Consider the following 14,575-nt stretch of genomic DNA (forward strand, 5'->3'; position numbering starts at 1 on the left):
ATTATACAACTTTGATTATCTATTAAATGTAAAGCAAGAACAAGCCTACTGTATGCTGGTACATACTAAGAGTAGAAATAAGTCAAAGGGCATCAGGTAGTAGAAGAACAAATACTGCAGCAACTAGTAGAATTTGCCCTTCCATTTGGATTGTATATTGCTGTCTTCTTAGAGACCTTGGGGTTGATGCTGATATAATTGTATCCTGTCTCCTTGCCACTGCAGGCAATGAGTGACAAGTTTGTGACGGACACCAAAGACCATTTTGTGGTAGGTCAAACTGTACTTGCCAAGGTGACCAGTGTTGATGAGGAGAAGCAGCGCATCTTGCTGTCCCTGAAGATGTCAGAGTGCTCTGTTGAGGGGTCTGTTCCTGAGAGCTTTAGCTTACTGGAACAGTACTTTAATGAACTGCAGGAGATTCTGAGCTTCATGAGCAATAGAGGTAAGAGTGTTTGGGAACACAAAGGTGGCATGTGACAGTCTTATGTCTGCACTTGGTATTACAGTGGCTGCATTGCAAAGCTTAGAGAGGGCTGTAAAAGCACTATGAAGTGGTATATAAGTTTAAGTGCTATTGCTATGGAAACATTTATATTTTTAAAAAAATAATAAAAATTGAAAGTCATGGGATTCTATTTCAAACAAAAGTTGTTGCTTAGTGACTTTGCCCCCTGAGGGAGGGAGGGAGCGAGATTCAATTTGGCAATTTCTGTTTGCATTTACAATTAATTTTGACAAATCATAAAAAAGAAAATAGTTAATCTTTTGCAGTTATCCCCATAATAAGTTAAATACAAGAAGGCAATTTTCAAGGGACTGTGTTTAAAATGAATCTCTTGGTATGAAGCTACTTGTGATCCACCAGGTGGCGCTGCCTTCAGCTTGCATCCTTCCTCAAGGCTAGGTATTAAGAGTTCAGCCTTGTCTAGCATGCTTTGCCCTTCCAGCTCTTATGAGTACTATCCATATAGTGCCCTGATGAATACTGTAGGGAGTTGAAGGCCACAGATTTGTCTTATTCTGGGAGAATTAACTTAAGGAAATTTTTTAGAAGAACTTAATTGCTATGACATTGAAACCTTTGTCAAAAGATGAAGACAAAATGTACATCAACTTTATACACTTTCAGAAGGAAAAACCAACTTGAAAATAAGATTTAATTCATTTTCTCCTTATTGGCAGATGATACCAGTGTGGCTAAGAAACTTTCCAAATTAAAAGTGGGGCAGAGGCTAGAATTGGTAGTTACCGAAGTTAAGGCTGATGGTTCAGCAGTTTTCAGTGGTCCATGTGTTTCTGATTTGACTGTAATAGCCATTCACAGCCACCTTGGAGGTACAGTATTTATTATTCCCATTCCCCAACTCTTGTTTGATCTCTTCTATCTTGTTTGTTACCTGGAAATGAATCACTGATTACCCAGTGCACAGAGAGGGAAATAGGAAAAAAATCTAGAAGCAAGTAATAGCTAACCACTTCTATATTGTTGCCAAATAAACTACTCATGTTTCTGAAGTCACTAGGAATTGAGCTTGCTCTTTAAGTAGTAAGGATATAATTTAACTAATTCATTAGGGCACCATTAATTGTTGCTTTCTTTGACTGAACATGAAACAGTTATCTTCATCTAAGTATTATTTTTTTAAGGCAAAAGTATTGTTGAAGGTCAAAAAGCAAAAGCTGTAGTTCTCTGTGTTGATCTTCTGAAATCAAAAATCTATGTATCTCTTCGAGAGGAACTGCTGTCTCTCAAAGCCAAGAAGGTATGATATCCTTATTCTTTTTTATAGAGTACTTAACTCTAATAACTCTAATAAAATAGATACATGCTTACATGAGTAATGATGAAACCACAGAAAATGCATTACTCTTAAGAGTTACAGATATGGACAAATCTATACAATGGAATGCTTCCCTAGGTTATATAATAATACCTTTATAAAAGATATTATAAGATACCAAGAGATAACCTCTATGTCTTAGAGGTACTTAAAGTAGTAGTTGATTTAAGTTACAGTATTTCACATATTATTTAACCTTTAGGCACATGTTAGAATAAATTCAGCATAGATGCATACCTGTAAATATCCTAAGGGCGTCCCTTCATCAAAACCTCAAGCATTTGTTGCGGGTATTGAAGAATTGGGAATTTATTAGAACTTTGTCGCATATAACATTCAAAACTTTAGGCTACAGAAAAAGATCCCCAAAACATTAAAAATTATTATTTTTAATGTTTGTGGGATCTTTTTCACAACCTAAAAGTTTCAAGTGTTATATGATAGTTGTGAAAGTTGTGAAATTCCTGAAGCTTTTTCAAAGAAGGATAAAACGTAAGCTTGAAATAGAACAAAGCAAATATATTACATGTATAACAGACTTTTCTTTGGTTTTCTGACTGTAACTTCTATATATTCCAGTTAATCCTGAATTCTCAGTATGAGGCTTTTGTACACCACGTGGCTACAGAGCATGCAGTTGTTTCCTTGTTAGGAACAGGTCAGCTGACCGCAATCCCTGTGGCTTCTCACTTGAATGATACATTCCGATTTGATTCTGAAAAACTGAAGACGGGACAGTCAGTCAAAGTGGTTCTGAAAAGCACACAGATTGGTGATCATGGGATGGTACTTGCGGTGCAAAGTTCAGGGAAGAAGAAGAGTGTAATCAGATCACGTCATGAATCGGAGACACTTGAGGATATATCACTTGCAACAAAACAATTGCCAAGCTCAGGAGACTTAGTCAGTGGAGTTGTGAAGTCTGTCAAACCCACCCATGTCTTAGTGGCATTTAATGATAGGTTGACTGGCTCCATTCATGCATCCCAGATCCTGGATGATGTTACTGTAGGCACTTTTCCAACATCATTACTAAAAGTTGGACAGAAGATTACTGCTCGGGTGATTGGGGGCAGAGGCGTTAAAAGTCGCAAGTAAGACAACATTTTATATATTTCTTGTATAGTGGTTAACAGTTATTTTCATTGTTGCTCAATAGGCTAGCAAGCACAGCATTTCTCATGCATTTGCTGTTTTGTTTTTAATTTTTACTCCTAGTTCCAGAAAATTTTCTTGTTAAATTTACTTACCTCTCCCATTTTTCCTTCAGGAATACATACCTGTCCATCTCCTAATTTTTCCCAGAGCCATGTGACATGCCCAGAGCCTTTTAGAAATACCAAAATTACCCAGTCAGCTACTGTTGGATTTAGATCCGAGTCTCCTCATGCTTGGCCCAGTGTTTTAAGTGCTGTGATTTCTATTCCCATCTAAGTACCTCTAATTTCAATCCAGAAGGGACAGGAAGACAGCCTGGAATTCTTCCCTGGTGAAAGAAGTTAAATACAATGATTCCCCCTCCCTCTTCCCATCTGTATTAGAGTCAGATTTTATACATAATAACATTGCCTTGTGGCTGTTTATAAACTCAGAGTCGGGGTGTCCTTTAGGAGCAAGCAGAGATAAGGATTGAAAATCTGTCCATGTGATCACAATCAGTTGCCATGAACAACACTTGCAAAGCTTCAGTTGACTTTTGAAATTTAAATGTGCTTTTCTATATTCATGTTTTATATATTATAGAAATGTTTAAGAAACATCTCTTGTTCTTAACTATTGTTTCTTAACAATACAACAATAACAATAAAACAACATAACTATTGTTTCAAATATATCAACTAAATTAAAAACTCTTGAGATTTACCAAAGAAAGAAATCTGAAATGTTTGTATTGTAATGAATTTATTGAGATCCAGGGTCTTATGAGCCAATTTGGTATACTAGTTAAGGTACCAGGCTAGAAACTGGGAGAACATGAGTCCTAATTTCGCCTTAGGCACAAAATCAGCTGGACAATTTTGCATCAGTTACACTCTCAACTGTAGCTAGGAAGGAGAAAATGGCAAACTACTTCCAAAATCTTGCCAAAAAACCTTACAATGTATGTTATGTATGTTTCTGTAACCTGGAGAATTAACTGTCAATGTGTTTGACAGATACTGGACATGAAAGCATTTAGATTTTTGAGAACAAGTTTTATATAATTGAAGAACAGTTTTCCTTCTGGAGAAAAATCAGTGTTTCAGATAGGCACAAGTATAGGAATTTCTTGCGTTATGTATATTTTTCTTTTATTTCTTGCAATTGGTATATTTTTCCCTTTTACTTGAAATTAAAACGATAAATCTAATCTAACATTAACAGGTGAAAAGCTATCGGATGGTGTATTTATTAGTGTGTTAGATGAACACATTTGCTGTTCTATTTTTCATAATTCCAAATGATATTCATATGGTCATATGCTCTTAACTTACAGATATTTGCCCATCACCCATACCCTCTTCACCCGTACATTCCTAGAGCTCAGTATCCGACCAAGGTAAGGAAATCTTTCAGTACAGTGTTTAGGTATTAAGATGAAGCCTCAGAACATACTTAATCCATTCTGTAAACTTTCCAGCCATTATTCATAGATTACGGTTGTGCTATTCTAATCTGAACAAGTATTTCTAAATAATCCAGAATGTTAGATGAGAATTAAATAAGTTTGTAATACAGGTAATCCTCGATTTACAACAGTTAATTTAGTGACCATTCAAAGTTGCATCAGCACTGAAAAAAGTGACTCATGACTGTTTTTCACACTTACAACCTTTGTAGCAGCCCCATGATCATGTGATCAAAATTCAGATGCTTGGCTAGTGGTTCATATTTATGACAGTTGTTGTTTACCAGTGTCATGTGATCACCTTTTGCAACCTTTTGATGAGCAAAATCAATGGGGAAGCCAGATTCACTTAACAACTGTGTTACCAACTTATCAATTGCAGTGATTCACTTAATAACTGTGGCAAGAAAGGTAATAAAATGGGGCAAAATTCACTTAAATGTCTCACTTAACAACAGGAATTTTGGGCTCAGTTGTGGTTGTAAGTCGAGGACTACCTGCACGTGTCTTGGAATTTGAATACACATGTGGCTTTGCAGCTGCTTATTCCTAAATATGAACTAGAAGATACTTTGCAGAAAAGGGAAAAAATCAGAATGCCAAAGTAGAATTGCCTGGGCATAACTATTTTACTTTTTTTCACGATCAGTGAACTGAAAGAGGAAAGTAAAGCAGCCTTGAATGCTGAAAATGACAGTCCAGAAGAACCATTGAAACCTGGGCAGACAGTGACATGCTATGTTAAGAAGGTGAGATTTAGAATTTCTCAACATCTACACGCTGGAGATTTTTTCTTCTTGCCTTTTAACTTTTGAGTAAAATACAAGGAGAAATGTATAGTTAATTTAAAAAAAAATAATTTGCATCTTTTCCTCTAAAATTATTACTTTGAAGATTTAGGAGTTAAGAGTTTTACTTTTTACTTTGTATTATGTGCATATATGTGTGTGAGATTAAGTGCAGGCAATGTTGAAATTCTCGAAAGGATTTTAGAACCTGTTGTTGGAGGTTACGTTGATGAATTATCAGTCTTTTTCCAATGAAATGCTGAAGTGTGAATTGTATATTTTCTTAGTACAATGTGTTGAAGAAACGGCTGGAGGTGGAGGTCACTCCCACCATGAGAGGGAGAGTTCTGCAGCTGCTGCTTTCTTCGAATCCCAAGGTAATTGCTGAGGGATAAGAGGTTCAGTATCCTTAAGCACATCTTAGGAGGCTACTATGAAAATTTATCATTTGGTGAGAGGCAATACCTTTAAAATACTTTAGATCAACCTTACATCTTGGTATACTATGCCCTGATTATAATTCTGTTTCCTATTTCTATGCTATTAAAAGTTCTAGGGGATAACCGTGTTAATCTGATAAAATCCCATAAAATCCCCACAACATGCATAACATAAATGGTGGTTTTGGAACCACCATTTCATGAAGTCACCATTAGAGATATAGAGTTCCTCCACCAATCTTCTTGAATCAGCATTTAGTATTGTGAGTTTTTTTCCAGGGAAGTATATTTATATTTATATAAATTTATATATTATATAAATTATATACATTTATATATAAATTTATATTTTCTAGTCCCTTTCCCATTATCCGGGAAAAAAGCAATCGGCATGAGTTAGTTTAGTCCTATGGATGACTCTTCGGACTTAATCTAAGTATTTGGTCACTGTTGACTTATCAGTTTGCCCTTTTTTGTATTTTTGTAAGACACTATCCCTCTCCCACTGACTCAATTCATACATACTTAGACTTATATACTACTTCATAATGCTTTACACGGTTTACAGTGACAGTATATTGCCCCCAACAATCTGGGTCCTCATTTTACCAACCTTGGAAGGATGGAATGCTGAGTCAACCTTGAGCCAGTGAGAATCAAACTGCTGGAGTGAGCAGTAAGTTAGCCTGCAGTACTGCATTCTAACCGCTGCGCCACCATACTTTTTTTAACGTTTCTATTCTAGTTATGCCGTTTGCTGTGAATCCTGCATTCTTACATGGCCCATAATCTTCCTGTAAAAGGCTTGTTGCATTCTTTGAGAGTTAAGGACCCAAAGTAGACACATGAAGCTTTTGTTTGGTTATTCATATGGAAAACTTTGAGATTTCTTATCAATCATTTGCCATAGCTTGAAGCCTATGCTTAAGCTTAACTTCAGGACTGTGTCTCATGAAACACTTTTGTAGTAGCACAAATTATTTTTCAGGAATTTTCAGGAATTAACCATATGTCTAAAACTACATGTTTATTGTATAATTACATGTTTACTATGTATTGCTTGAAAACTTGGCATTTTTTTCTATGTATTGTGAGCACTTTTTGATACTCATGTCTATATATTTTTTTTCTATAGGATATAAAACATGTCAGAAAATGCTTCAAAAAAGGACAGGCATTGATTGCAACAGTGATAGATTGTGATATTTCTGGAACCAAACTCTCTCTGTCACTAACAGGTATACTTAAATAGTGATAAATGCATTAAAATCAGATAAATAGTGCCAAATTACAATAATTGGGTATGGTGCCTGGAGCCAGGAAAAAGCTGCTGAGTCCATTTACTGGGAGTAAATGCTACAGAGATTATAGGATTATATTATATATTTTGTTTCTTTTACTGGTAATTTGATACAGTCTTTTTGCACACTGTGGTAGAACTTCTAGCACTTGTAATTGGGAGTGGATGAAACCTTTGGTATTTAGGAGTTGATCTAAGGCATGCTTGAAAATTAAGACTAGCAAGCCACAATCTCAAATATCTTAAAGGTATAAGAAAATGTACTCTATAACAGTTATCTGTAGTGTCTGATCTGGATTTCCTCAGGCTCTTGTTCACTGGAGAAAGGAACAATTGCACTGGGCACTGTGAAACGACTGGTTCCCCATGTTGGTCTGCATATTATCCTTCCATTTGGGAGGATTGGCAAAGTCAGTCTTTTCCACCTAAACGATTCATACACAGAACAACCACTTGAAGACTTTGGTGTTGGAAAAATGGTCAGGTAAGAGCCTTCTGCAAAAACTTTAAATAACTGAATGTAATGATCTTTAACAATGATCTTGTCTCCTGATTATTTCTTACTTTTAGCATGGAAATTTTATATTGCATTTCAGCTTGTGAAATATGTCAGTGTAATATCAATTCTAAACAGCTTAAAATTAACCAGTCCCAATGCCAGAGATGTTGTGTGTACTGATTGCTTAGAGCAGTCTTCTCCAATCTGATGCTTTTCAATCTGTTATGAGCATCATTCCCAACCAGCAATGCCTTTGGAAGCCTGGGGGTTATGCTCCCAGAATATATGAAGAATGCCAGGTTGATACAAACCTACATTTTGAATTCCCATTTTGAGATCATTGATTTTCTTAAGCTACTTCGAAAACAAATCTTTTGTTTGACTGCTAGTATTTCAAGATGAATCCTTGCTCAGGAATAATTTTAGAAAATAGTTCTTTTGTTTTAAACTCCCTCTGCTCCCCTAAAAAAACAACTTCAAGGTGACTGGCTATAAAAGGGAAGGGTGAAAGCATCAATTCACAAATTATTAGAACAATAGTAAAAAATAATAACATCAATTTCATCTGTGATTTTAAATATATAACTTTTTAAAACTAATTTTGAAAAGTTCATTAAAAGAGGAAGAAGATAAACGTCTTCTGGAAGCAATTTCCAAAACTTAGGTACATTCTTAAGAAAATTCCGCTTCACAGTCCCAACCAGCTGGATTTCTAGGGACACTAAAAAATGTAAGAGAGGTTCTTTGATGATTATTGCAATAGGCAAAACAGCTTGAATTAGAAAATGTGATACTTCTAAACTCTTCCGATTGTAGATACCATCCTTGAATTGCCTGAAAAGAAACAAATCAAAACTAGTGCATGAGTTTTAGTAAAGGCATTGCATGATCCTTTAGAGTTTAGACAACATTTGATAACTTTGCCACTTTATTCTGAACCATGTCTTCCCTCCCAATGCCAATATTCAATAACTACAATGCTTTGGGATGCTCCAGCATGATGCATCTAAGACATGTATAGTGTAATCAACGTTTTCTTTTAGTAGACATAATCACATGTGAAGTTACATATAAGATTAATTTTTCCCCCTCTTCTATATAGATGTTATATTCTTTCCATTGAAGACAATGCTGTAAAAGTATCCCTCCGACCATCCAGGTAAGGAAATACTGCCTCATCTGTCATCAGAAGAAAAACCTGCTCTTAGTCCTAATGCAATTTCATTGTATTATAAATGTGCATTTAGAGAAGAGTATGGTATTTGTCGTTCTAATTTATTTTGTCTATGCAGGAAGAAGGCACTTTATTCATTCTCCTGTTTATTTTAGGATAAATCCTAAAGCCCATCGTAAAGTTGAAGATCCTGAAATTGCTTCCCTTGATAACATTCAGAAAGATCAACTCATCAGAGGCTATGTCAAATCTATTACAGCATCAGGCATCTCTTTGGGGTGAGTTTTGTTTGCGATCATAAAAGTAAATAGAGATATTATTTCACTTCTGTGTATGCCTCCTTGTGTGTGTCTGTTTGAATCTTAGCATATTTAATAAATATGTAGATATATTCCTTAAATCAGGCAGATTTTTACCATCTCTTTTTGGAGAAAATTATTTGTGCTTGAAAAAGCATTGTTCCTTCTACCCCATACGGCAACTAGACAATTATAGACTTACATCCTTCGAATAGATAGCATTCCCCACACAAGTGCAGCTTCTGTATTCTTGTTATGGCCATGGACTTGTTGTATATTTTTTAGCCATATCATGGGCACCATTTCAAAGTGTGTGTTTTTACCTTTTGAAGTACACTTGAAGAAGTTACAATCTTCTTTCTTGACAGGTTGTCTGATTCAGTGGTGGGTCAAATTTCCTTTCAATATGTCACCCCATTCTTTGTGCCAGATCATTCACTCTGTATGAAGTACATACATACAGATCAGCTTCTCACTGCCAAAGTTCTCAGGTATGTAGGAGGGTGTGGCACTATGGTGAATTGTGTATGTGTTTTACTTTATGTTAATCATTTTATTAAATGATCATAATACTACCTTACTGAAATGGTGTGAAGCTGAGCAGATTAAAAATGTAAAGCATTTTGTACATTTAAGAGGACACTATAGATTTCATAATTATGCTAGGTTTTTCTCCTATCATTTCCTGTGTTCTAATCATTCTGCAGTATAAACAGACAAGAGAACCTTGTGGAGCTCTCTCTCCTTCCTGAAGACACAGGGAAGCCAAGCATTATTCCATGTGATGAAAAGCCATGTAGTGAAATGGATACACTCTCTCAGAAATCAAGAAATCAAAGGAGGAAGCGCTCTGAAAGCGAGCAGGTATCTATCCTGGAAGAGACTTTAGGCTTGATTAGGAAACATTTTTTAAACTATTGTTTTAACACATTCTTTTCTTTCAATGACAGGAAGTAACGCCAGCAAAAAAGAGAGCTCATTGCACTGAGGACGGTGATAGTGGTGTGGAGGTTTATTATCGGGAGGAAGAGGAGAAGGAAAAGAAGCATAAGAAGTCTAAGGTAAAAGGCTGAGGGAAAGGGATAGGCCTTTCGACATGGTGGAAGCCATGTTTTTGTACTTAGTGGGATGGTTGATGTGAGTATATATTTCTGCTTGTTTTTCAGCAGGGAAAAGAAGTTCCACGACTGAAGGTTTCAACCAGCTTTATGTGGGAGGAGGGCTTAAATGTGCTGGATGGAACCACATTGATTCCAAAGGAGCAGAGCTCAGACAGCGAGGAAGAAAATGATGCTGAATCCATGGTATAGTATCTCTGTATTGTTTGCTCTTGGGATTAACTTTATGCAATGGCAGTTAGTATGTAGTTGTCCTTCAGTTAACCTTTTGGTAAAAAGGCCCATCTAGTTGAAAGAGAGAGAGAGAGATTCCTTTCTTTATAAAGTTAAAGTGATCATGGTGAAGAATGTCTTGGATAAAGCATTTCCATGCACATATATATAATAATATTTTTATAACATTTTTATGTAACTCTGAAAAGAGTTTTGTAGGCATAGCTATTTTTTATGTCTGGTTTTTTTTTACTTTTTTAAAGTGCTGCAGCAGTTTTCACAACACTTAAAAAACCATAAATAATAAAAAGAGACTCTTGTGACACTACTGGTGTTAAGAATAACTTAGAAAGAGACAGAGTGTCATCCTTCTGTAAAAATAGTAAGCTTCTGATTCACTAGTCTAATTGAGCCTGCTAAGTACCCCAAAGGCCCTAGAGTAGTATCTGGTTCTTGGATGCACCCCACTTGTTATCTGGCAGCACTACAGGTTTTCCAGTGGTCAAAGCCTTTCTCTTTCTCCCTTTTCTTTCTTTAAGGCCAAGAAACAAACAAAAAAGAAACAGGAGCTGGAGAAGCAAAAGGCAGAGAAAGAACTCTCCAAGCTGGAAGCTGCCTTGATGGATCCCAAGCGACAGCCGCAGACAGCAGATGACTTTGACCGCTTGGTCCTCGGCAGTCCTAACAGCTCCATCCTTTGGTTGCAATTCATGGCTTTTCATCTCCAAGCTACAGAGATCGAAAAAGCTAGAGCTGTTGCAGAAAGGGCACTAAAAACTATCTCCTTTAGGTGACTTTTGTTTTTTATTGATCTTCAGTTTCCTTGGTAACAGTTCATATCCATGCTATACTTTGCTAGGTGGATCTTAAAATAAGATACTTGCAGCGTAAAGGGAACATGCAACTTTTCTCTCTTACCTTTCTCCAAAAACACATTCAGTATAAACTAGCCACAAACAAATTAAGAAGAATAGCAGCATCAAAAGCAAAATCAAGAGCTTTGATCTTTGTACTGAATGTTGCCTTCTTTCCTCTTCAGAGAGGAACAAGAAAAGATGAATGTATGGGTCGCTTTGCTGAACCTGGAGAACATGTATGGCACAGAGGAAGGACTGATGAAAGTTTTTGAAAGAGCAGTTCAGTACAATGAGCCTCTGAAGGTTTTTCAGCAGTTGGCAGACATCTACAGCGCGTCTGAGAAATATAAGGTGATGCCAATTATAGCAGCATGATAAAGAGAATGATCGCTTTTATTCATCTGTGTGTGTATGACAGGAAGAATATTTGTTTGATTTCAAGAAAGAATGCACCTAGTCTGCTGTAGCTTGTCCTAGACTTCCCTTAACGTTTTGGACTTGTGGATATTGCCTCTGCTTGGAGCAGCAGATGTCTTATCTCTGTGTGGCTCTTTTCAGTGTCAGATTATTGCTCTTGTCTGGATTATTGAATGCAAAATCCACTCTTAGGACCTATGAAATCTATATTCTAAAATTGCAGAATTGGCCGTTGACGATGAAGAAACAGGACATATAGTTGTATATTTAGCTTGTGTTCAGTGAAGCACCTTGTTGAATAAGGTACAAAGGCTTAATGTATATTTTTTATTTTTCTAAATATGAGAGAAGATTTACCCTTCAACTCTTTAGTATTGAATTTAGAATTTCTGGTCAGATTGTAGAATAGCAGTTAGCATTCTGAGCCTATGTTGAATCATTAAAGCCCGGGGAACATTATTATAGCATAGAACTTTTAAGGCTGAAATAAAACAGAAGGTAGCTGTTTTCAAGTCATGTCTGTTTAGCTTCATCCCCACATAAATATCTAAATCTAGCACAAAAGTAGCTACTAGCCATTTCTATAATTATTGGAAGATAGGATAGGAAAAACAGGGGTATTGGTAGTATATTTGTGAGAGCAAGAGCTAGATTGGCCTTTGTAATTTTGAAGCTATGTAAATAAAAACATTTTGCATATTTAGGATGATTCTTTATCTTTTTCTTGATCTGTTCAGGAAGCTGATGACCTATATAATACAATGCTGAAACGCTTCCGTCAAGAAAAGTCTGTGTGGGTAAAGTACACCACTTTTCTTCTGAAACGTGGTTCGGTGGAGGCAGCTCACAGACTGATGCCACGGGCACTGAAATGCTTGCCAGACAAAGAGCGTAAGAGTTCTTTGGTTTCCTTTTTTCTTGAATAGTGCTGTCTATATTTTCCTCATTGGACTTTAATTTAGATTAATATCTGTGTTATCTGTATTGTAACCATTCTTATCTTCATCTCTTTCAGTCATTTTCTTCCATTTCCATTTTTTCACCTTCATTTCTTAATATATTATTTTTTCTTTCATGCCAATAGACAAAAACAAATTCAGCATCACAAGGAACAGTGCATATTTTACAAAAGATTAGACCTTTCCACCTTGTTTGTTAGTCTGCTCTGAAAATTCTTTTAGTGAGGATGTAGCTAACCATATATTTCTAAATAATAGTTATACCTTCAAACTTCAGGCAGAATTAATAATGACTGCTGGAAATAATCCTTTAAATAATCCTTGCTTCTTTTTTGGTCGCAGATGTGGATGTGATTTCAAAGCTGGCACAGTTAGAATTTCAGTTTGGTGATGCAGAACACGGCAAGGCCATGTTTGAAAACATGCTGAGCACATACCCTAAACGTACAGACATCTGGTCAGTGTACATAGACATAATGATAAAACATGGAAACCAAAAAGAAGTCCGGTGAGTACTAATGTCAGGCCTGGAAGCCATCTTTTGCACTAGGCTTTCCCAGTTTACTACTGTGGGAAACTGGGAGGGGGATTGTATGGAGCCGGGGTGATATATAGTCATAATGTCAGCATTCCAGAAAGCCCCACGCTGCCACATTTCTTTCCCAGAAAGTCAAGGACAAATTGCCCTGTACCTGGAAGGCTGGACTTGGGAGGCATCTCCAGTTGAGACGATGTGTGATTGGACCATGTGATGGACTTGTGGGTGTTGGGCAGGGACTTGAACTTTTCTTTGGGTGGGGAAAACCTGGGAACTTTCAGATTCAGGTTTTCCCAGATGTGCCAATATGACATCTCTAATAAAATGTAACTTTGAGGAAACTCAAGCCTCAGAGTTTTCTTTCGTTGGGGGTGTTACTTGGAACCCTGACAACTAACATATGTAGGAAGGTTAGAATTCTTAATTTCCAGCAAAGATGCAAATGTAAGCTTGGGAATGTGTATTAACTTAAAACTAAAGCAAGCAGAGTGACTTGATTTTGGAAAGGAAACATTATTAACACTTAACACTGAGAAACCTAAGGAAATTGCTCTAGAAATATATTCTAGAAGTATATCTCCTATACATAGGAGAAAGCAAGCTAACAATTTTAGTCATTTTAAATAGAAAAGGTTCATAAAATATCAGATTAAAACTGTTTTCTGAACATTATTTTGGGTTTTTCACAGGGATATTTTTGAAAGAGTGATTCACCTAAATTTAACAGCAAAGAAGATGAAGTTTTTCTTTAAACGCTATCTGGAGTATGAGAAGAAGTATGGCACAGTGGAAACCATCCAGGCTGTGAAGGCAGCAGCATTGGAGTATGTGGAATCCAAGAACAGCCTTGCTGAGAGCTAACCTTTGCGGTAGACAGACTTCGGGGTCTTGCTTTTAAACCCAGTATGTTGAGAAGGGAAGTGGACATGCCTCATCTGTAGTACAAAAAGCCTTCCTGCTTTTTTGCATTTCCCAACGAGCTCAATAACAGATTGGAATAGCCAGGACCAGAGATTAACAGTGTAAGTGATGTAAATGTTTTACACCTTTTATATCCCCCCAAATTCTAATAAAATAATTATATAATTATTTGTCTTTGATTCTTTTTAAAATATGCAATTCATAATTGGGAGAAAGCAACCAGCTGCTTGGTTACAGTAGTAAATAAATAGTTCTTCCTTCCCTAAAATATTTTGTATTCTATCCAAGTATAGGCTTAGAGGATAATAACAGCACTGCTTTCTAAGCATCATTTAAAATATATTAAAGACTTAAAGACTAAATTAAAGGGCTGTTGTCTGCAGGACCAAGGTTCTGCAATTCCATTTAATTAGCCTCATCATCATAGCTTATGTATAAAATACTCAGTTTTTATTTTATACACCCTATCTCAGTGATGGCTAACCTTTTTGCCATTGCGTGCCAAAAGCGAGGGGGTCGCAGGTGGAGGGGGCGTGGACGTGCCAGCCCACACCCATAATTCTATGCGCCCCGTCCCCCACGCATGTGTACGCGACCCCC

General features: G+C 36.5%; 1 protein-coding gene across 3 annotated transcripts in view; it reads left to right on the plus strand.

Moving 5' to 3' along the window:
• The window catches only part of PDCD11 (programmed cell death 11), a 30,114-nt gene extending 15,971 nt beyond the window's left edge, over positions 1 to 14,143 (plus strand). For 2 of the 3 annotated variants that reach the window (XM_034440001.3, XM_087872848.1), the window contains exons 17-36: positions 226 to 445; positions 1,186 to 1,338; positions 1,651 to 1,766; positions 2,424 to 2,938; positions 4,321 to 4,383; positions 5,102 to 5,201; positions 5,528 to 5,617; positions 6,816 to 6,918; positions 7,287 to 7,464; positions 8,582 to 8,638; positions 8,809 to 8,931; positions 9,321 to 9,443; positions 9,660 to 9,816; positions 9,903 to 10,013; positions 10,119 to 10,256; positions 10,823 to 11,073; positions 11,323 to 11,491; positions 12,295 to 12,448; positions 12,859 to 13,024; positions 13,744 to 14,143. In XM_034440001.3, coding sequence (XP_034295892.2) covers positions 226 to 445; positions 1,186 to 1,338; positions 1,651 to 1,766; positions 2,424 to 2,938; positions 4,321 to 4,383; positions 5,102 to 5,201; positions 5,528 to 5,617; positions 6,816 to 6,918; positions 7,287 to 7,464; positions 8,582 to 8,638; positions 8,809 to 8,931; positions 9,321 to 9,443; positions 9,660 to 9,816; positions 9,903 to 10,013; positions 10,119 to 10,256; positions 10,823 to 11,073; positions 11,323 to 11,491; positions 12,295 to 12,448; positions 12,859 to 13,024; positions 13,744 to 13,915 — 3,159 coding nt within the window. In that variant the 3' untranslated portion in view covers positions 13,916 to 14,143. The remainder of the gene's footprint in view (positions 1 to 225; positions 446 to 1,185; positions 1,339 to 1,650; positions 1,767 to 2,423; positions 2,939 to 4,320; positions 4,384 to 5,101; positions 5,202 to 5,527; positions 5,618 to 6,815; positions 6,919 to 7,286; positions 7,465 to 8,581; positions 8,639 to 8,808; positions 8,932 to 9,320; positions 9,444 to 9,659; positions 9,817 to 9,902; positions 10,014 to 10,118; positions 10,257 to 10,822; positions 11,074 to 11,322; positions 11,492 to 12,294; positions 12,449 to 12,858; positions 13,025 to 13,743) is intronic. The other variant, XM_060682904.2, reaches the window with a different exon arrangement.
• The last annotated feature ends 432 nt before the right edge of the window (positions 14,144 to 14,575 follow it).

This window comes from Pantherophis guttatus, chromosome 6 (genome assembly GCF_059756535.1).
Source record: "Pantherophis guttatus breed Tessera chromosome 6, ASM5975653v1, whole genome shotgun sequence".
NCBI classification, from domain to species: Eukaryota; Metazoa; Chordata; class Lepidosauria; order Squamata; family Colubridae; genus Pantherophis; species Pantherophis guttatus.